This window comes from Mchenga conophoros, linkage group LG6, assembly GCF_057382185.1.
Source record: "Mchenga conophoros isolate Kocher_MC1m ecotype Shallow Benthic linkage group LG6, M_conophoros_male_GT1.1, whole genome shotgun sequence".
Classification (NCBI taxonomy): domain Eukaryota; kingdom Metazoa; phylum Chordata; class Actinopteri; order Cichliformes; family Cichlidae; genus Mchenga; species Mchenga conophoros.
In genome coordinates this window covers 19,053,482-19,075,565 of record NC_140531.1, presented here as the reverse complement: position 1 = coordinate 19,075,565, position 22,084 = coordinate 19,053,482, and the positions used below count along the sequence as shown (strand labels likewise).

Sequence of the window (22,084 nt, the reverse complement as noted above, 5' to 3'; positions counted from 1 at the left end):
CACACACAAGTGATTCAAAGTTCTTCAGAAAAAACGCGCTTGGCAGGCTTTTCAAACTCCGTAAAGGAAATACAATGAAAGCAGGTGGTGAAAACGTCCATACGGCTGAGGGGTTTAAAATAAGCATGAATGTAGGAATACTTTCACCAAATGTCTTTGCAAAGGGAGCCTAAAAAGAACAGATAATATTTTTAGGAAGTGGTTTGCTCAAGCATGAGGAACTGAGCCATACTTGCTGACAGCAGTTATTTTTAAACTGTGACCAAATTTCCCTGCAATGTTTTCTCCAGGTTCGGGTTTACTTGTGATTGTTTTCAGTCTTGCTGCAATTTACAGATGTTCCCTAAAAGCCTCACAGGCAGGTAGTCGGTGCTCTAGACTGAACAACCTTTAGCCAAAATATGAGAACCGCTAATCCAAACTATGACAAACTGGATGCTCCACCTATTCGGATCACGAGTACTACTCCGAGTTAGTTGGAAGCAGATCAGTGGAACAGTTGCTGAGAAAACTGAAGCACCGACTGGAAAATCCGAATTTAGGGTAGGAGTAGTTTCTGCCGTTACATTTTACTGCCAAATATTGTTGACATCTTCATGAAAAAATATTTTTAAAAATGATTTTATTGTCCTGTATACGGCAAACAGGAGCTGGAAAGCTTCACATTTCAGAAGATGGAAGAAGTAAATATGTGGAATTTGATCATAATATACTAATTAGCTTTTAATCAGCTGGTCGATTGATCCAAGTCACATTTTTAGTGGTGATTCCCAAAGACATATTAGCTGAAAGCCTGGAATATTTGGGCATGGTGTGCAGTACATCCTTAAAAACAATAAAACACCAACAGTATCTGGAAGTCATATCTTTTAAGGAATAGGACATAATCTGGCAAAGATCTGACACAGGACCTAAGAGATGCTTCTGTACCTTCAGTTCATCAATCTACTGTATGGGATCATCTTGACAGAGAACAGAACAAAAGGCAGCCAGCTTCCAAAGATGAGCTTTAAGTGTCCTTCAAGAAGCCCAGAGAACTATTCCTGAAGACTATTTAAATACTTCTGAGAAAGCTTACCTACAAAAGTTCCAGCTGTGTTCAAGAATAAAAGTGACTTTCAGGTTGGTTAGGCTTGTCCCCACTCTGTATGTTTTCACACGTTTCATCAAATCAGTGCACCCATTTCCTATTTTCCTAACAAAACAAAAAAATAAAGGGTGGGTTAAAACTTAAGCAAGGTACAGTGCATAAAACGTATGCTTCGTATCGTCTCTTTGTCTCTTCCTCTACGATTTCTGATCTGACAAAGAGAAAAATGTAAAACTATATACTAAAAAGTGATGTAAACTATTTTAAGTGAAGATTTAAAATGTGGGTCCATCTTCAGGAACAAACACAGCACCAGCTCGGCTCCTCACCATTAGCCGACTCATATATTCACACCGATTAAGCCAGATGTTCTCCGCTACAAAAGCGCCAAACTAATATTTCCTGTTAGCGTAATAATCTGTGACAGCCCCTCTCAAACCTTCTGTTCTCTGTGATCTTCAGCCTGCATCAGATCGGCTGCATTTTGGGCAGAATGCCAAGCTGCTACAAAAGTCCTTTCAACCGTTCACATGGCTTCAGCTGGACCGTCGAGTCAAAGTGAACCATTATGTAATGGCACATTAGCAGCACACGCTAGGATAACAGGTCGATATGAGGATGGGGTGAGAGAAAGGGGGCGAAAAAAAAAAAAAAAAAAAAAAAAGAGTTGTCCACTGGCAGCTGGCCTTCACAGAGGGGCTGGTCAGTCATTGTTACCACAGAAACCTGAGCTCCTGCACGTTAGCTGTAATGGGAGGAAGTGTTCAGAATACGACTGTTTACTTTACCTGCAGTAAGGTAGGATTTGGCCATGTGTACACATATTTAATGCTTCAATCTTGCCTTTCTGATTGAAGATAGCAGATGGTTTTTAATCTTCTCCATTCATCTTCTCTCTTCTTTATTATCAGCAACTGTTTACATAAATGTCTGTCCTATGTACAGTTTTCTCCATCCACTGCTGTCCTACCTGCATAAATGACTGAATGACAGTAACAATACTATTATGTAGCAGAGGTGGGAATCCCCACATAGCCCAAGCATCACAATACTTCCCTCACGACACACATTTTGCGATATGCTGAGTACTGCATATTGAGATTTATCACCTTTTTTCAAAATGCAAATTAGGTCCTCAGAGCTAAACTTTGTGAATATCTGATTTATCCAGTACTAGAGTGCCAAGCATACTAGTATGCCACTAAATCCTGCCACAAATGTTGCTATAAGTAGTCTGCTATCCGTCTGCTATTGAATGAGGTCAAGCTAGGGATTTACATACATTCAGTTTTTGATAGTACAGCAATCAACTCTGATAACTTGATGCAAATCACACGTTTCTAGAAATTTATATTTAAACAGACATTCTTACATCTCATAACCCTCCTGTTCTAAAGAAATATAAGTAGAATACAACCAGCAGGAACATGACAGCAACATGTTGACCATTAGTCTGCATTTATGAATTAGACACAATTATTTGCAAACCTTCGACAATCTCTCCAGAGTGATTGCAGTCAGTCACAGTATTTTAATTCATTTAAAAATACTGATATAGGCGTTTCTGTTATCAATACAATATCCCCACACAAAATGTGATACCGTGCGGTTTCGATTGCTATCATCCGGTAGTGCAATTTAAATGTTACTAAAGGCAAATAATTTTTCCTATATTTATTATTTTAATGAATAAAGTGAATCCAGTCTGCCTCAAGCCAAAAAAAGAACAAGTGAAAATATTAAAAGCATTTTTTTGTGCGTGTTATGATTTTTAAACCAAAACTGAATCTACAACAGAAAAATCAAGAATCTCGTGTTGTCAGCATTGTGTAGCAGCTTGTGCATGATTGTACGTGACAGGACAGATTGCAACAGAAACAAGATTACCTCATTACTTTAACTGACAGATGGAAAAGTGTAGGTATGTAAAGGTAGCTTTGTTATTCTAAGCACTTGCATTGGCACAACTCCATTTCCACACAGCTAGCTGACAGTTACACATGACTGATAGTAAAAAAAAAATGCTTCAGGTAACGATCAGCATGACATAGACTCAGCGAGACTTCTAAGCTTATATGTGCCCAGAGGTGCAGTAGGTCCCACGGTAGTCCTAAGACTGGACAACAAGTAGAATTTTTTGACTAATTAGCATGATGCTAATTAGCCATTGGATTCATGTTGCTAATGCTAGTAAGCAACTAGCTAGCCAATTAAACACATTTTGCTAGAGTTTCCAAGTTTAAAGATACCATTCCTTGAAATGGGGGAAAACAGAATGATAAATGTATACAAACCCTGCTATATTAAGAAGGTAGTGCACACAATGAATGAGCTGCCATAAGTGCAACACTTGGCTAGCATTATGCTACAGTCAAGCCATGGAAAACAGTGGTGAGAGACGGAAATGATCAAAATTATTATGACCATGTGCAATAACCTTTTTATTTTGCAAAGTAACCCATCAGCGCACACCAACTCGCACTGATTGCAACAGTCTGTCCGCATTTATAAATTAGATGTCAATTATTATTTGCAAATCTTCAACAATCTTTAAGCATGAACTGATTGAAGCAAGACTGAATTAGTCAAGTTGGACCGAGTTCGTTTGAAGTTGCCTTCCACCAGGTGACTCGTGCAATCACCTTGTGATCAAAAGTTATTACCTAGAGATTGAGCTGACTGGAGAGTCATTACGTTCCTAATGTAATGACTGGCATGTGTAAGCATCAGATTAATGTAGGTTAAAGGTGGAGGTAATTTTTGAACCATTTCAGACAAAGTTTAAGTCATGGCAATATATTTCACAAGCCAATCAAACGTTTTGCACCTAAACCATTTATCTTCATAGCAGAAGATACCTTGTACTTAACTTCATCTGTAACATAGAAGAGAGAAGAGAAGTATGCACTTGTTGGACACACACATGCCGCGACACTACTGATAAAGCTCTAAAACGCTGCAAACACATGTCCCCCAAATACACAACAAAGTCCAACGGTCACAGTGTCTCTGAGATAAGACTCAGAACACAAACTGGTGAAAGCATGAGAAGCTGCTGGCTCATCAGGGGCTGCTGTTTGATCACAGAGAGAAAGCGGGAAAACTAACCCTAACATTAGCAGTGATTCTCACATTGACCTCTTAAAAACTAAAACCTACAGCGGAAGAACAGAATTATTACACAAATAGTGAATAAATTTAATAACAAGTCTACTAATTACTGGGCGACTGGAAGATATGTCTAAAACTTTTCAAGCCAGTTTCACTTTGCCAAAAGGTGTGTCAAGGATATCAACCAGACAGACAGAGCTCGAGAGATTTGCCAGTATCACCGTGTACCCTGTCACCTCCTTATCACTACAGACAACTGTGATTTACAACACATACTGGAAGCCCTGGATCCATTTGTTGTTACCTTCTGTATTTCCTTTCATTAAGCTCTTGGCTATGATTAAAGCTTGTCATTTTGACTCTGTGTGTGTGTGTGGCAATTATCAATAAGCACAGGGCAAGAGTCCTAAAAGCTTGTGGCTCCTTCCAAAGAGCTTAAACCAGAAGCTTTCCCTCTAATCTCAACTCACACAGTGGCAGGTTAATAACTAGCTGCTGTGAGAAAATAGGCCAGACCCTTTGACACCGCAGACACACAGTGACCTTCCCTTCTTTACTTTGTCATTGCTGATTAGCTGTCTGACTGTGTTTTGGCTGTAAAACATCTGGTTTCAGTGCCAGTCCTGTGTTTCGCCTCAGTGTCTTCACTCCTAGAGTACGTTTGGGGTTGCCTTTTTTTTTTTTTTTTTTTTTTTTTAAATACAGAAATTGTATGCCAACTGAGCAAACACTGCATTCCAGCTCAAATACAGGTGCAGTCAGTAATTCAATTGTATTGGAGCTATTGAAGCCCAGTGTACACAGAAGCCTACATTGCAGACAGATTCATTTACACGGGTCCACCTGAAAACAAATAAATGAGAGGCTGGTCATTTTGGATGTCACCAATGTATTGGTGAGGACTCAGCACCGCATCAGAGAAAAGCAGTCTTCCTTTCCTTATTTTCCCCTGATCCTCGTAGATTTGCATGTCACCTTGTGCTCTGGTTTTTCTGCTTCACTTTGCAAATGAGAAGCCACACCTGCCTGGATAAAAATAAAATACTGATTGAATAAAGTAGCCACATGGTCCGTGCAGTGAAAACGCTGAAAGAGTGAAATCATAACGAGGCAAGCGTACGACCAGCAAGTGAAGTTAAATATATCTGATTCCCAACAATCAGGGGCACACTGGTATGATTCAGGCGATGAGAAGATAACGAAAATACCTTTCTAGCTGTCTGGTTCAGTGTCAGTACATGTAACGAGTCAAGCATTCAGGTGTTTGTGCAACAGAAACTATTTAGAGTTTCAGTAATTCCCCTTTTTTGGGGGAAATAGCAAAAATGTTGTTATTTTAAGAGTTTTTTTTAGTTTTGAAGTTTGCTGAATAGTCAGGTATGACATCAGGTTTTAAATCCGTCGTCAACAATCCAGTTTTTAAAAACGCACAAGACGCAGCACGAGTATCAAGTTTAAGATCAGAATCTGTTCCTGTCTCAACAAACTAAGGTGTGACTAACTATGCTGATGAAAATCATGGGGGTATGAATTGTCAGCACAAGTCTAAACCTGGGAAACATGTCCAAATTTTTGAGTCTATTTCCAGCCGCTCAATCAAGAAGCAAATCTGTCTTTCTAGAGCAGGGGTAGGCAACTCCAGGCCTCGAGTGCCGGTGTCTTGCAGGTTTTAGATATCGCCCTGGGTCAACACACCTGAATCAAATGATTAGTTCATTACCAGGCCTCTGGAGACGAACAGCATCTGAAAGCATGTCCGTAAGAAAAATCAAGCAAACGTTTGACACACTGACACAAGACCTGAGAGGTGCATGTTGCCCATCAGCCGATTTATTGTTTGCTGAAGCCTCGTTAGAAATGGTTTCAACATCTCAGGCTCTCCAAGATATGGAGGCCTATCTGCCCTCACCACACTCCCTGCCGGTGGCTGATGCCCTCAGACGTTGGTGCGTTGGTGGTTCTTGGTGTCTGGGCGCTCATGTATGTACCGGCTCACTCCTGGTGGCCGCTTGGCGGGGCCTGGTGCCTGTGGCCTGGCTGTGCCCCTTCTGGGAGGTGTGGCGCCCTCAGGCCTCTGGCCCCTGAGGGTCGGTCCCCTCTGGCACAGCTGGCTGCCGGTAGAGCCCGCGGGCACATCACTTGGGTCCCCGTACTCTGGGTCCTCTGGATTTTCTTTTTTTTTTGTTTGTTTGTTATATTTTGTCTTTCTTTCTTTCTCCCTGTCCTATCCCCCAGTCATGTCAGTCCCGTCTGTAACAACTGGAAATAAAATAAAATAAATACATAATTATAAAAAAGGTCAATCAAATGGACCAATATGGCAAGGCCATGATGATCCACTTGGTAAAGTAAATCCGCTTGGCATCTTTTTTGGCCTTCAGACAACAATTCTGATGGCTAAAGATCCAAACGGGACAAGCAAAAAAAACAAAAAAGAAATGGTTTCAGTGGAAGTGTGGCTGTCATGACATCATTCTTAAGGATGGGAGACACGGAGAAAAGGCTGAGGTACGATAATTAACACAGGAACTACAGTGAAATCAGTTGCAACAGGTCTGATGGAGTGACGATTACTGAAGAAATTTGTAAAGTACTGTCATGCAATATCGTATAGAAAGCAGCTGACTGGCGACTGTTTCATTTTTCAGCACGGCAATGATCCCAAACAGTGCGGTAAAAGCATGAAGAGATAGAAAAAACACACAATGATGCACTAACAGTCATGGATTGGCCTCCCCAGAGCCTGGACCTACATCATTGAATGATGTAGGATCCGTCATTGGATCCTACATCATTGAAGCAGTGTAGGATCATCTTGACAGAGAACAGAAGAAGAAGAAGAAGAGCTTTGAATGTTCTTCAAGAAACCTGATGAACTATTCCTGAAGACCATTTAAAGAAATGACAAGAAATCTGCCAAAGAGAGTTCAGGCTGTGTTGAAGAATTTCATTGTATGTTTCAATAAATCACTGCACTGATTTCCTGTTACCTTAGCAGAATCTAAAGAAATGACAGATATACCCTTGCATAAGACTTGTGTATATTAAGTGATTCAGGTATTTAATCACCAGCTGGAAACTTGCTCTCTGTAGTTTGAGTAACACCTTTAATCCCATACCATCAGATGGCTGCTTTAAGAACATTGTGTGATAGTGATCTCACCTCCAGTTGGCCGAAATCTAACGTGAATAATTTGTTTGCATGCCTGTGCAGAACGCCTCATTCTTTCACGTCTGATTCACTCCAAAATCTCCATTAACACATCTGTTTGAAACAATTCCCATTCAGTGATATCACAGCTACACTACCTGCTTACATCAACTTTGGCACGAAGCAGGGTTTGTAAAAACCAATGGACCACGAAGTTGTTGGAAAAGCATTCAAACCATGTACTGTTACTCATTTTATAGATCACGAAGCATGTTGAAATCCGTTATTCATCCCGATTCATCTACAGGCACCTCTCTCAGTTGTCGCACATGTAAGCCAACTGTGAGGATCATAGAAACGGTATATAAAGCGAGATTCTGGATTTGACAACCAGGAAAGAAAATCGCTTTTTTTCCCTTAACTTTCATTAAGAGATTTAGCTGGAAATGGTCATACTGCATGCAACGCATGACGATCACGTCACAGACAGGCAGTCAGAGCAGTTACAGTTGAACTTCTTTCCATCTGTTGATTTCCCAGAAAGGCATCTGTAATTTCTTAGGAAGGCTCCTGAAAACATCCGTGTAATCTGATACTATCTAAGTGTTCAAGTCATCTCTGTGTCTCAAACCCCAGCCTGGTTCAGTCACCACTCCCATTGTCAATAGTTACCTAAAGAGTCGACCTGTTGTATTGTAGTGACTAATAATAAGCTTTAGCTCCATCACATTTAGTTATTGGGTATTATAACTCTCCTAAAACGAGAGTGAGTGTTAGTATTGGCCCAGTCTGTGCCTACACTAAGCAGCTGTCCTGTGCCTGAGACATTTTACTGTGACCCTTCCTCCGTCTGCTCTGATTGGTCAGTTTGTGCAGAAAAATGAGGCATTGGTTACATATGGTTGCGTTTCGTGAGTAAAGCCTCTGCCCTCTAATAGTTGGCAGCTTTGTCCCACCCCAATGGGTGACGTCATGGCGAACAAGCCATTTTTTCTATATACATGGTCCCTGTTGCTCATGTCTACTTAATAATGAAAGTGAAGTGAGGAGTGAGTAGTGGCTTTACTTTAAGGTGTGCCACATTAGCTGCACAGCAGACATGATGCACATGCTTTACATAATAGCACAGATACTAAGTTACTACTTAAGTTACTTGTCTTTTCAAACCTTTTACAGACATAAAAATAATATAGAACAAAAAACAACACAGGAGTTTACAATCCAGAATCATACTGGCTTAATTTGTGGTCTGGTAGCCGTTTCTTAAACAAACTGCAGGGATGAAGTGTTTTTGGCTTTTTTCAGGACAGAAACAGCACTATTTGCTGTAAATGGTTGTATTTATATGAATACATCGATGCCTTTTACCTCTTATTTTCAGATGGGACACATTAAGTGTTTCCATGTCTGTTTACAATAAATAAAATAAAGTACATAAAACGTCGCCAAGTGACCTAGATCTCAGCTGTGCGAGGAGCCGTTTCATTGAGAAACTGCAGGCCTATTAAAATATTAATCACATTATATGGCTGGTTATAAGCACACATCGTGTCACATCACAGAATAGAGACAAGTGTGTGTGTGTATCCTTGAGGGAGTGTCTTTTTATCTTATATCAATTATAACTAAGTAAAGCTGTTTTGCAGCCAGCTGGTGATGTTTGCAGTGAAAACTCCTGACAGAGTTAAAAATATTCTACATCAAAGGGAGAAAAGTGGGAAAAAATGTGCACCAAATTAGGTTGGATGTTCTAAAATGAGTCTAAGAGGACCTTTTTATGAGAATTAATAATTTATTTTATACACATAAGGAATATTAAATGACAAGATGGCTAAAGCATGATTCATTATTCAACAAAGGCAATGAGCTGGTCTGATTAGAGCACACCAAGGAAGTTACAAGGATCCTCATCATGTAGATTAATACAGTGTTGAGGAGCTTAGCAGCAGCTAGAGGCCATCCATCCACTTTATCCATAGTAACTGTAGTCAAGGTGAGCTTCACTTTCTGAGACTCCAGGGGATTGGCTTGCTATTATATAGGCTCACCCTCTCTGTATAAACAATACACAGACAGCGTACAGCCACAGTGTACATCCTGCTGTCGAGCAAAACGAGGCCACAGCAAATCACATCACGCCCATTAGCTAACTGCATTAATGCACTGTGGCATGCAACATGACATGCTAGACTCAAATTGTCTGTGAAGCCTCAAACCAAACATTAGCTAAAGAAATGCACTTATACATGGTTTTGTGAGTAGTCTTCAGCTAAAAGCTAATGCTTAACCCAACTATAACATGCTCACTAAGTCATTATATTAGCAGGCTAACATAGTCATACTAGCGCTAATGAAGTAAACTGGCAACAGATCGGATATACCTCTGCAGGCCATAAACTAAAGTAGGCCACTTCACACAATTAACTTAGAGTTTATACAGTCATGTGGAAAAAAATGTTCACAGGACTCTCTGCAGTTTGGTGATAAATTAAGTATACCCAATGATTTAACCTTTAACAGCAAGAACTGGCTTCACACGTGACTCTATAACACTTCGGTATACAGAGAGGTTCATGGTCCACTCAGGGACTGCAAGGTCCTGTGGCTGGAAAACAACCCCAAATCATCACCCCTCCACCACCGTGCTTGATGTTTGGTACGAGGCATTTATGATTACGTCGAGGGGGGGGGGGGGGGGGGGGGTTTGGTTGTTTTCCCCAAACATGCCACTGTGCAACATCTCCACTTTTGTCTCATCTGTCCAAAGTACATTAATCCAGAAATCTTGTGGTTTGTTCAGATGCTGTTTTATAAACCTAAGCTGCCGTGTTCTTTCTAGACAGAAGAGTCTGTCTCCTAGCGAATCTTAAATAAAACGCACTGCAGCGTGTTCACATGTAAAAAGACAATTATTTTTACCCAAATTGGAGAGGCCAGTTCATACCTTACAGGCTGTGTCATCTTCATCATAAGGATAAAAAAAAAAAAAAAAAAATGGTTTTCCCCCAAATACAAATGTCTTTGGCAAAAACTGATCAATCTTGGCTCTTTTGACCTCTTTTGACAGGAACAGATGCCAAACCCTGCCCTGAGACATCATAAAGAGAAAAGTACTGCTCCCAGTTGGCAAAGAGTGCTGGCTCAGTGCAGACAGAACCAGGCTAAAACATGGTTTATTCAGGCACGGTAGAATAAATGATCTGGCTGTAACATGAGACCTTTAAGAAAAGACAAAAGCGATCAGAATTTAAATGCCTGTGCCAAGTTTTATGGCAATCCATGTGTTAGCAGACTTTTCACTGCCAAACCACATGTAAATCAGGCAACAAATGCACGGCCAGTTTGTTTATCCATTAACACAGAAAGTCATCCAGCAGTTGCTGAAATATTTTTGTCTGCACACAAAAATGTCAGTCTCGTGCCTCGCTGCAAGTATAAATAACAGTATGTATTCATACACACAATATACCGTATTTTCACAACCATAAGGCGCACTTAAAAGTCTTAGATTTTCTTCAAAAAGTGCGGCGCGCCCTATAGCGCAGTGCGCCCTGTGTGTTGTAAGGAGGACGTAGTAGAGAACACCATGAGAACGCTAAAGGGTGAAGTGTGTGCGTTGACTTTATTGTACATACCTGTATAAAAGAACAGGTATGTGCGTTATGCAGGACATCGTTGTTTTAACAACCCTGAAAATGGCAAAGAGACACGCTTACGAAGCACAGTTTAAACTGAAGGCCATCAGCTACGCGGAGGAACATGGAAATCGAGCAGCGGCGAGAGAATTTAAGATTAATGAATCGATGGTTCGCAAGTGGAGGAAGCTGGAAAACAAGCTCCGGCAGGTCAAGAAGACGCAGCTGAGTTTCCGCGGACATAAGGCGATCATCGAGCAAAGAACGAGCGGGAGAAGCGTTTCGACGGTCACCATTCGGCTAAAAGCAGTTTCACTTTCACTTTTTATGAAACGGTGCCATTTTTCCATCCGGACCAGGACTACGGTAGCGCAGCAACTTCCAGCGGATTATAAGGAAAAGCTGGCCATCTTCCGCTCCTACTGCAGCAAACACATCGGCGACAAACACATCCAGCGATGGATGACCGATGGAGACCACAGTTTAACCAAGAGTGGAAACCAGCGCCGGGCGAGTTACGCCACAATTTGCCAATGGATTGTAGATGCTTGGGCTAACATGTCTGCTGGCACTGTTGTTCGAGCTTTCGCGAAAGCCGGCATCATTTCCGAGGAGCCGCACGGCACGGAAAGTGACTCTGACAGTGAAGAAAGTGAACTTGGCATGTTTGATGGAGATTTAGCACAGCTGTTCAATTCAGACACAGAGGATGAGGACTTCGATGGGTTTGATTGATGATAAAAATGTGAGTACCAAACTTTGTTTTGCTCCTGCTTTATTTTTAAATACGCACACTTGTATGCTTGTGTGTTGTTGATGATGACGATTACTGGTAATAAAAATGTGAGTAAGGTACCGAACTCAGGTTTGCTCCCGCTTTATTTTTAAATACGCATACGGTACTTGTATGCGCCCTATAATCCAGTGCGCCTTATGTGTGTGTTAAATACAGTAATGGCACACATAACTGAGACTGCGCCTTTTAGCACAGTGCGTCTTATGGTCGTGAAAATACGGTATATTTTTGAGTACACAGAGCCACTTATTCTAATCACCCTGTAAACTTATCTGTGGAAAGCAGTTGTCGGGTTTAATAAGCAAACATGGCATCAGAGACCAAGTCTGCAACTGTTCTAACAGTAATTTTCATGATGTGCAACTTTAAATCTCATGAACCAACAGGCTGAAACACACACACACACACACACACACACACACGTGTGTGTGGCCAACCACTCGTTATCATGAATAATAAATAAGACTCTGCTGACCCATCTGCTTCATGACTAAGAGCTGCCAACTTCAAAAACAACCGGAGCGCACGCTGCCTGAAGCAGCGGGGTTTTTATAAGTCCGACCAGAAGCTTCTGATCTTTATATGGGAATTCTTAAAAATGAAAAAAAAAAAGCACCAAACTAAACAAACGTGACCTTTAATCAAAACTTACTGATATTATACAGAGTTTCAGTAAATGCTTCAATGGGATGATCTTGAAAATCCTATGTTGCCTCATTCCTGAGTTATTGCATTCACAAACTTGGACAGCTGGCCACCTGTCCAGCGGGGTGACAGCGACACCCTATCAGCCTTTTACGGCTGAGGGGGAAAAAAAAAAAAAAACTACAGACAACTGTGGCAATCTGCTGGCAACCAAAGCAACACAAGGAAGTTTTTGGTGCAACCTCATCCAGCAAGAGCCAGTAACCTTCAGGAACCACTGCCAACTGGTCAGGAGATTCATGTTTTTTCCCGCCAACCAGTGGCTGTGTCACAGCCAACATGGCAAACAATTCTCAAGCAATGTGCGCATGATGTCATCAGACGCCTCAATAGAACAACTACCAAAGAAACCGCATATAAACCCTTCAGGTGCTAACCAGCTGTTCATTCTGAAGCTTGGCCTGCAGTATTTTACTTGTACTGTGCACACATTTACTGACTCCGTCTATATTTTCTAAAATAATCCCCTCTCTGTTTGACCCACGTGGTGCCGGATAATCCCCAAACAGCTGTCATGTCAGAAACGTGCACGGCAACCTGCCACGACTGATCTGAGTGTCAGTGACGTAACAGTAAAAGAAAAAGAAGGTCAGGGTGGAAAGACAAACAAGACTTTCGAAGCCATTGTTGGAGGAGTCATTATGCCTGGCACTGTAAATGCCCTGCAGTGACAAACAGCAGACGACAGCTTGTTTAAGGGAAGTTTGTAGTCTTTGGGACAAAGACAGAGAGCTTCTGTGGTCACATGCACCCTCTCGATTTATATAAGAGCATTTTCGGGATTTTTAAACCATTGTCAGGACAAGTACAGTAATCTTCCCCAATATCCACCAGCAGATTGTTTACTAATGCCCAATACTCTGCAGATTTTATTCAGTTTGACCGCCAGGCTGAAGCATCAAATGATGATCCACGAATACCAGACGACAACTCCCCGGTGATGAATCAACACAACAACTCAAAAATCTGGCTTCTGCTCACACTTCTCAAAAAAGACACCAAGAGAGAAGAGCGTTAAAATAAGGATTAACGTGCTTATCTCAGGTCCTGTGTTCGGTCGTTGCTGGATTTTTTCCCCCCTATTTCTTAAAGACATGTCTTTCAGATACTGTTAATCTGCTATCGATGGATTCTTAGGCCTGCCCCTTCTTTTTTGTCTTCCATTTGTCCAGTTTCCTCAATTTTTTCTAAGGACACACTGCACACTGTTACAGAGAGTGACAGGTTTTTGGCTAATACCTCTTCGGGAATCACCTTAGTGCAAAAATACTACTTTGGGTCGGCCAGACTGTGACATCTATTTTCATGGATTCAACTAAAGAAATGGGAGTGAATTCTCTGACAGGCTGCTGGTAACAAAGCGCATAAAGATGCAATTTTAAATTGTTTTTTGCCATGTTGTCTGGTATGTGTAGACACAACACTGGTTCACCTGTGGAGTTACGTACTTTCTATGTTTGAATGAGTCACAGATCAGAATTAAGCGACTGAAAAAAGCTAATAAAGACTTCCTCTGAAAATGGTGAGATACAAGGACTGAACTGAACATGAGTGAAAAAGCAGCCAATGCCCAATGAAGAACTTTAGAAAACTATTGCTTAGGTGCACTTAAGAAAAATAAATCACCAGAAATTTGTGTTACTCTGAGTTTTTGAGGGCACACAATCTCCGAAGAAAGAACACTCAAAAGATTTCCACCTGTTAGAAAATCCTGGCAAAGACAGAATAAGTGCATACCAGATGTTTTATTGACAGTGTGAGAACAGCAGGATTAACTGAAAGAGGCCACAAGTACCGTGAAATCACTCTGACCCTGCCGGGCAGTGAAGCAGGCCTTCATTAGTTTTAGTGAAAACTGAACCACAGGAGGTGTGGCGGGGGCAGAGAGTAAGAGTCTTAAGGCCACGGGGGGCTTTGTTCTGGAGGTACAGTCATGTATGAGGCACCATTTATTGAGGACACAGGGTTCTCCAACATCACCTCAGGGCACAAAGTCGGGTCTGTAATGGCAACAGAGGACATGTGACATGAGCTGCTTCAGTTTCAGGGTTTTCCTCTTAATAAATCAGGGATGTAACCCTCAACAAAGAAAGTAAAAATGCATGATTGACACACACACACACACACACACACACACACACACACACACACACACACACACACACACACACACACACACACACACACACACAATGCTGCAAAGACAAAACCATGCACAGCTACAATCCTGAACATTTAATGACTACAGTGACCATTGTTGAAGTTGTTTTTGCAGATTTATTACTTTTAAATGCTTAAAATCACTGAATCCCCAAAGAGCAACGTCCAGCCACTGAAGAACTGCAGCTGCTCCACGGGCCCCTGGAGGCTGGCTCCAAAAAGCTGAGTCCTGGTGGACTCCAAATGCCCAAATTTAGATCAAAAATAAACATGTTACATAAGCAAAACATTTTACCCTCAATTGGTACAATTTTAAGCTTTTTTAAAACAAGATAGGTCATCGATGAAAATCAGAGATCAGTGAATTTAACACTACTAAAAATTAATTACATGATTCTCGCAACACATTTCTGATTAATTAATCTGTTTGTTCTTCCAGCTCTGTTACAACACAACATTTTTATATAATTTTTTTTTCTCTTTTAAAAACAGCTCATACTGGCTGCTAGATTTGCTTATCGATCTATCCAGCTTCTGCTGCTTGCCTGGGTCTGGGTTGCTAGGGCGCCCAGGCCCCCCTCTACACCTCTTCCAGCTTTTCCAGTGTGATACTGAGGTCTTTCCAAGCCAGCTGGGAGATACATGCCTTGCCTCACCCTGAGGCCTCCCACAGGTTACAGGTTACTGCTGGAAATGCAAACCAAGCTCTGGCTGCAGTCATACAGGGGACTAAATGGCCCGCAACAACAGGTTTGTCTTCACTTTATTGCACAACAGCAGCTTAACAGCCGCATATATCCAGCACAGATTTTCTAGCGCTCAGGTCATCGGGTTGATTCAAGGGCATGTTTGCTCAAAAGCACACCTTCAGTTCATTGCAGGTGTTACAGAAGGAAAGACTGACTCCTAACAGCAGCAGCAGCAAGCGCCTCATCACTGCTCCGGATGTGAGTGACATTAAGTTATACTACAAGATAAACAGCCAAGTATTTCCACAGCAGGAAAAAAAAACAAAACAAAAAAACAAAAGAGGCTCTGCTCAGAGATTCTGAAGAAACGAGGACCTACATAGCAAACAGCACACGTCACAGGCTGGACAAAGCAAGGGAATCTCAGGTATGTGTTTAACAGTCTGTGTGATGACATGCCAGGTTAGCATTTTATGGCCCTAACATGAAAGTGCACAGCAGATTTTTTACTCTCTCTACAGTGGATTTAAACAGAAGAGCCTGTGGTGCCTTCAAATCCCACAAACACCTCGTTAAAAATGAGACTGTCAAGAATTTTCACCGAGTTCAAAGCCGGCTACAGCAGGGAGGGTTCATTTGTGGTCGGGAGATTTTTGTTTCACACAAGTGCAGACGTGTGGCAAACTCATTAGTCTAATGCTCTTTTTGGCAGCGGGTTGGCCATTAGGTGGATGAGGCCTAATTAGACAACTCGAGAGCTGGTATGACACCTCTCCACACAGCACGGCACCAAAAGTCGTGCCTCAAGCTGACACGCATTAGTCTTAAACTCTGCGCAACCCCAAAACATGTTCGCTGTTCATTAGCTACAGACTTTTCTTTGTCAGGGGCGCAGAGAAAAATTTGCATCAAGCCTCCGCCAAGCTGAAGAGCGGTAACTGACCTCGCCGTTTATCTCATGCGCTCTGATAAAATTCCCAAAGAGGGGGAGCAGCGAACTGTTAGTATATCATTAGGAAATATTTAAAAAAGGAGCCAAAGGTCAATTCTTAAACTAAACACTATTATTTTACACCTTTAAACGGAGCAGCTCGACATTTTTGGAGCTTCTTTTTGAGTGTTAAATGCTTGGAAAGTGTTTAGGAGCTACTTAGCTTAGCATTAAGATGGGCAGAAAGGCCAGACTGGTGTCTGAGGTCAGCCCCGAAAGGAGCCTTGAACTTGGATCTTATTAAGTTTAATCAGTACAGAGTGAAAATATGTCATAGTCATGGGGGAGCTAAATGTTTCCACCTAACAGTCAGGGCTGCCACTTTCGAGCTAACAGGTGGGGTTGACAGTTTCAGCTTGATAAATTTAATGATCACCAACCCAGCGTTGCCGCCGGGGTTGATGACCAAACTTTTTTATTAGTTCATTTATGATTTCCTAACCTGTTGAACAGTGGAAAGTATGTCCATGGGTGACGATGTTTTATCTAGCCATATCAGCAACCTTAAAGTCTGTTTTCAAGGTTGCTAGGATACCCATTGATATATTTTGTTTGTTGTTTTATTGCTTTGAGAAGTCACAAATATACCTGTAACCTATTAATCCGTAATTTCTTTTTTCTTTTTTTTTTTTTTAAAAGAAGCAGATTTCAAAGTCAAGTCCCGAAAAGCTGCAAAAGGGGCTTTAATAGAAATGATCACCAAAAAAAACACCCTGATGGCGTCACTCGTGACTCAACCTGAAGAAAGCTGCTGTGTAATGCATGATTCAGTTGTGACTTTATAACAGCTCATCTGTCAAATGGATACTCATGTAGCTAACCCTGTAAAGCTGCATGAATCTCACAGGAAAGACTCCTACCAATAGCTGGAAGCAGTAAGTTGGGCTGGCCTAAGTTGGGTTTATTATTGATGAGGCTCATTAATAAATGTAAACTGTTCTTTGAGCTAATTTTGAAGGTGTTAGTGATAAAAGTGTAGAAAAGGATTAAAAACATTGCATGCGCACCAAACCAAAACACTGTACGGCTCTGTCACAGTAGAATAAAAATAGAGTAAAAATCCCTTGTTTTGACTTGGGAAGAGAGGAAGGGAAAAAAATGGCTGCCCACTGATTAAATCGATTTTTTCCACTTTCAGCAACAGTTTGTGATTAGCTGCGACGACCAACTGGTTCCACAGAGCCAACGCCTCATTATGTGGGCCAGGAATTGAACAGGTCACCTGGTGGGAGGCAACCTGTCTCCAAACACTGCGCTGTGACTCGGAGTGACTCCCAAACAGACTGGATAAGGTTTACAAAAATCTGCAGTCTCATCCCCCCCAAATATTCACCTTGGATACAAACCTCTGTTTTTATCTAATGCTACAGGAAAATTGAGAATATCAATATCAAACTGCGACAATAAATGCAGTGAAATGGGACTTTCGCTGAACCAACTAACCACAACTTCTGGAAAAATACAACAGAAGGAAGAATTTGATAAAAAACATCTGAAAATTATACAAATATTCGTTTGGTCCAATCACGGCGCACGCTCTGGACCGGCCTTCAGTGAAACTGATGTGCACTGCCACACTTGAAGAGCCAACTGGCACTGAAGTCCTAAATTTGTCCCACAGCTCCACATGTGGTGAGCATTAGACTCGGTTCATTAAACACAGCTCTCAAGCTGTTATTTTTCTTTGTCTTAAGTTTATTTACACCCGTCCAGACAGAAGTGAATAAAAATAAAAAAAAAAACCCACAATGGATCCAAACAATCTGGTGAACTGGTGGCCTGAAAGAGTCCAGCCACCCACAGAGCAGAAATAACAGGCTTCACTTAGAAGCAGGGAGGTGTTTACACTGAACGGGCACACCAAATCTATTCACAATATACTGGCTGATGGGACCTGCAGCATTTTGATTACAGCTTTATCAGGGTAACACTGTTTGGATTTTGTGTTTGCTCCCAAGAAAAAATACAAACGTGCAACTCGCAGGTCCTGAATAATGAAACAACTTTAAAGTGCTTTTCCAAAACAAAAGTATTATTTAAAATGCTAACGTGTTCACAAGGTTGTTTGAAAATTAACCAGATAACTAATTAGCCATCTGTAGGGATTACTTTTTTCCTTTAATGCTAAGATGAAAAGTAAACTAAAACTTCAGTTATCGATTTTAAAGAATTATTTAAAAATATGCATAAACTGTTTTCTGCTGAGCTAATATTTTTTAAACAACCAGAAACAATAAGATTTTTTTTAAAAAGGCTGCTTTGTCCAACAACCTAAATACTGGATTATGTTTCATATAAAAGAAAAGGAAGAAGCATTTTATTTTAATATCAATCTTTTTCAGTACTTGTTTGGTGAAAGTGCTCATTTTTAGCTGTTGCCTTGATTTGACAGCTATCTTGATTAAAAAGAGAGAATGTTCAGGACGGTGTGCTTTTCTCCGTCATACGTGACAGCTAAGCATGTGTGTGCTCTGGAATGATAGCTGGAATAAAAAAAAAAAAGACAAATGTGGATTTCACAGCTAAAATTTTCTAAACTTCCAATACTAGAGATCATTAGATGTGAAAATCTAAATACTTTTTAAAACAAACCTAATTATGGATTCAATTCTATTTTCAATTCCTTTCAATTTTATTCATTAAACTGCTTTCATTAACCCCCATATCTAATCAGCCAATCACACGTAGATGTGCTCAAGACGACCTGCTGAAGTTAAACCTGAGCATCAGAATGAGGAAGAAAGGGGATTTGAGTGACTCTGAATGTGGCAGACAAGCTGGTGATCTATACTGGGATTTTCATACACCATCATCAGACTGTCTCAAGCATACAGAAAGGCAACAGTGACGCTTTACAGCCGAGGTACGCAGAAGAGCATGAAGCAGAAGACCACATTGAGGCTACAGTTCATACACGCTCGCCAGAATTGGACAACAGATCTGACGAGTCTCGCTGAAATGGCTGGGTCAGGTTTTGGTGCAAACAACATGAAAGCAGGGATCCATCCTGCCTCGTATTGACAGTTCATGTTGGTGATGTAATGGTGTGAAGGATGTTTTCTCAGCACACTTTGGCATCCTTAGATCCAACTGAGCATCTTTGCCACAGATAATGGCTTATCTAAGCATTATGACCATGTCCATCCTTTTATGATGACATGTTCCACTGGTTGCTGTAGTTAACACACCATGTCACAAAGTTCAAATCATCTCAGACTGGTTTCTTGAACACAGGTGACTTCACTGTAATGACACCCACAGTCCAAACCTCAGTCTAACAGAGCACATCTAATGTGCCATCCTGTCAGTATGGACCAAAATCTCTCAGAGATGTTTCCAGCACCTGTGCCATGAAGAAGGCAAAAAGCAGATCCAACCCAGGACTAGTAAGATGTATCTAATAAAGTGTCCACTTAACGTATAATCAATTAGATCAACTACTGTACTCACTCCGTTTAAACATGGTGAAGTTGACAGTGCAGGTTTTCGGTTTCCACCCATGCAAACAGAGAAACAGCAGAGAGCTATGCAGTCGTGCTATACTGTGTGTGCGGGGGGGGGGGGGGGAATCAGGTGTAACAGAAACCGCTGCACACTTCTGCGTCACATTGTCAAATACCAAGCAAGACGTTGGAGCGGTGTGTGTGTGTGTGGATGAAACGCGTGCAAACAAACCTCGTGGCTGCCGCAAAGTCGTCCGCTGAAATCCAACCTGCTGTGGAGCCGCATGGCACAGCTCCAACTCCGGCTGCAGCTCAGACCCCCCCAAAGTGTCCCACCCGCACACGCAGCGAGTGCGTGATGGCAAGTAAGCAACACAAAGCGAGAAGTTGGAGCTGAAGGGAACTCACCTTTGAGACGGTCATAAGGGGCGAGATGTGGCGGCAGGTGGTAGTGTTTCCCCCGAGGGAAGAAGGCTCGAGCGGTGGAGCTGCTCCTGCTGGATGTGCTGGCTTTGCTGGTGGTGGAGGGGACTAGCCGGGAAGCAGGAACCAGTCGTGTTACATCACCGATTGCTGTGGCAGAGTGGTCACTTAAAAGTCATGACGCCCGCGTCAACCTTGAGAGTCCCCCGGAATTTAAAAAAAAAAGAAAGAAGAAGAAGACAACAGCAACAACAATAACATAAATAAAATCTCACAGTCAAAACATTTTCTTTGCCCTTCAAACTGCAGCCACCATGAAAAAAAAAAGAAAAGAGGATGAGGAGAGATCACAGGGAGAGATGCGAGCACAGGACGCGACGAGAGAGGAGGAAGAGGAGGGAGGAGGCTGGGAGGGGCGAGGAAATCCAGGTCGATCAGTGCAAAGATATATAAATATTATCATGAACACCGAGTAGACTGAAGGCCAAACAAGCGATGTTAACAGATTCACACACAACATGGCAGTTTCACGATCAATCACACAAGAGCAGAGGAAGCATTAACCATTTACATTAACCTGCTGCTCTCTATTCACCCACTGTAAAATCAAATAAAATCTTAATTATAGCAGGGGTGTCAAACATAGGGCCCGGGGAACAGAGTCGGCCCCTCGGAAACTCTAATCCGGCCCACTGCACGGCTTTGGAAAATGTGGAGGACATACATTTTTATCTTTTACTGTAGTTTCACAGGTTTTACACCTTACTACAGCATTCCTTTATCATGTAGGAAAACTGAGGCGTACTGTTGAAATTGCTCTTCTTTGTCTTATATTAATTTTAATATACATTTATTTAATTTTAATTTTTTATTGCATTTTTAACCGGCTCCAGCACACATAAGATCAAAATAAGTTTAACATCCCTGATTTATAATCTGTCTGCTCTTGGTTGCAACAGCACCCTGTGTGTTCATCCCTAACTGCAGTTTACAGTTTGATTCATCAGAAAAAGTAGAAAAGCATATCGATAATGCACATTTATTTTAAGAGTCCATCACCATCAGTGTCACCTTTTAGCAGCCAGGTTATCATATGAATGAAGCTCAGTTCAGTATATTTGAGAGCATAAAAATAAACATGTGGTTTCTGTAAAATCAGTTTAAGTTTACGTTATGCTTAGTACTATTTTAATTATGTTTCTTATTGTTTGACAACCAAATCAAAACAATATGCTTTGGCCCTTGTTTACTCTTGTGTTTGGCTGCTGCTGAGTATCGCTGTATTTGCATAGATCCTTTATTTGTATGTGTGTGTGTGTGGTTTGTGTGTTTTCTGCCACGTTTTGTAATTTTACACAGATCATTTTGCTGATGTGATGTGTGTAAAAGTCATTGACATGCACACCTGAAGCAGAGCGCCTGGTTTCTGTGTAGGCAAACCGTGCTGAGCGTGTCATGTACAGTGTTGTGTGCTACAGCTGGCAGGCAGCAGGGATCACACAGAGGAGCTGTCAATAAAAACTCACACATCAGTTTAGCCCCAGGGTCTGGAAGCGAGAGCAGCTGCAGAAATGTGGTCAGCACAGTGTGGTGATGTGTTGTTCTACTCTCAGTGAAGCACGATCCATATCACGGTGTTTGCATAGATCATTTATGCTTTATGTTAAGTGTGTGTGTATGTGGACATTATATAAACTCTGCTTACTAACAGTTACACTGCACAGATGTTGATTAATGTAAGTTAAGGTAAAAGCTAAACAATCTCTAAAGCCTAGTGGTGAGAGAAATTGAAAGCCAGATCAGTTATAATTGCTTATATGGAAAATTTAAAGAAACAGAAAGAAAGAAAAAAGGGATGGATGCCATGTTGTGAACAGGTCTGCCACACAT

General features: G+C 41.4%; 1 protein-coding gene across 1 annotated transcript in view; it reads right to left on the bottom strand.

The window, feature by feature from the left end:
• coro2aa (coronin 2Aa) overlaps positions 1 to 20,681 on the bottom strand; it is a 48,511-nt gene extending 27,830 nt beyond the window's left edge. The window contains exon 1 of the mRNA XM_085276636.1: positions 20,180 to 20,681. Within this exon, the coding sequence (XP_085132762.1) occupies positions 20,180 to 20,194 (15 nt within the window). The 5' untranslated portion in view covers positions 20,195 to 20,681. The remainder of the gene's footprint in view (positions 1 to 20,179) is intronic.
• Between the last annotated feature and the right edge of the window lie 1,403 nt (positions 20,682 to 22,084).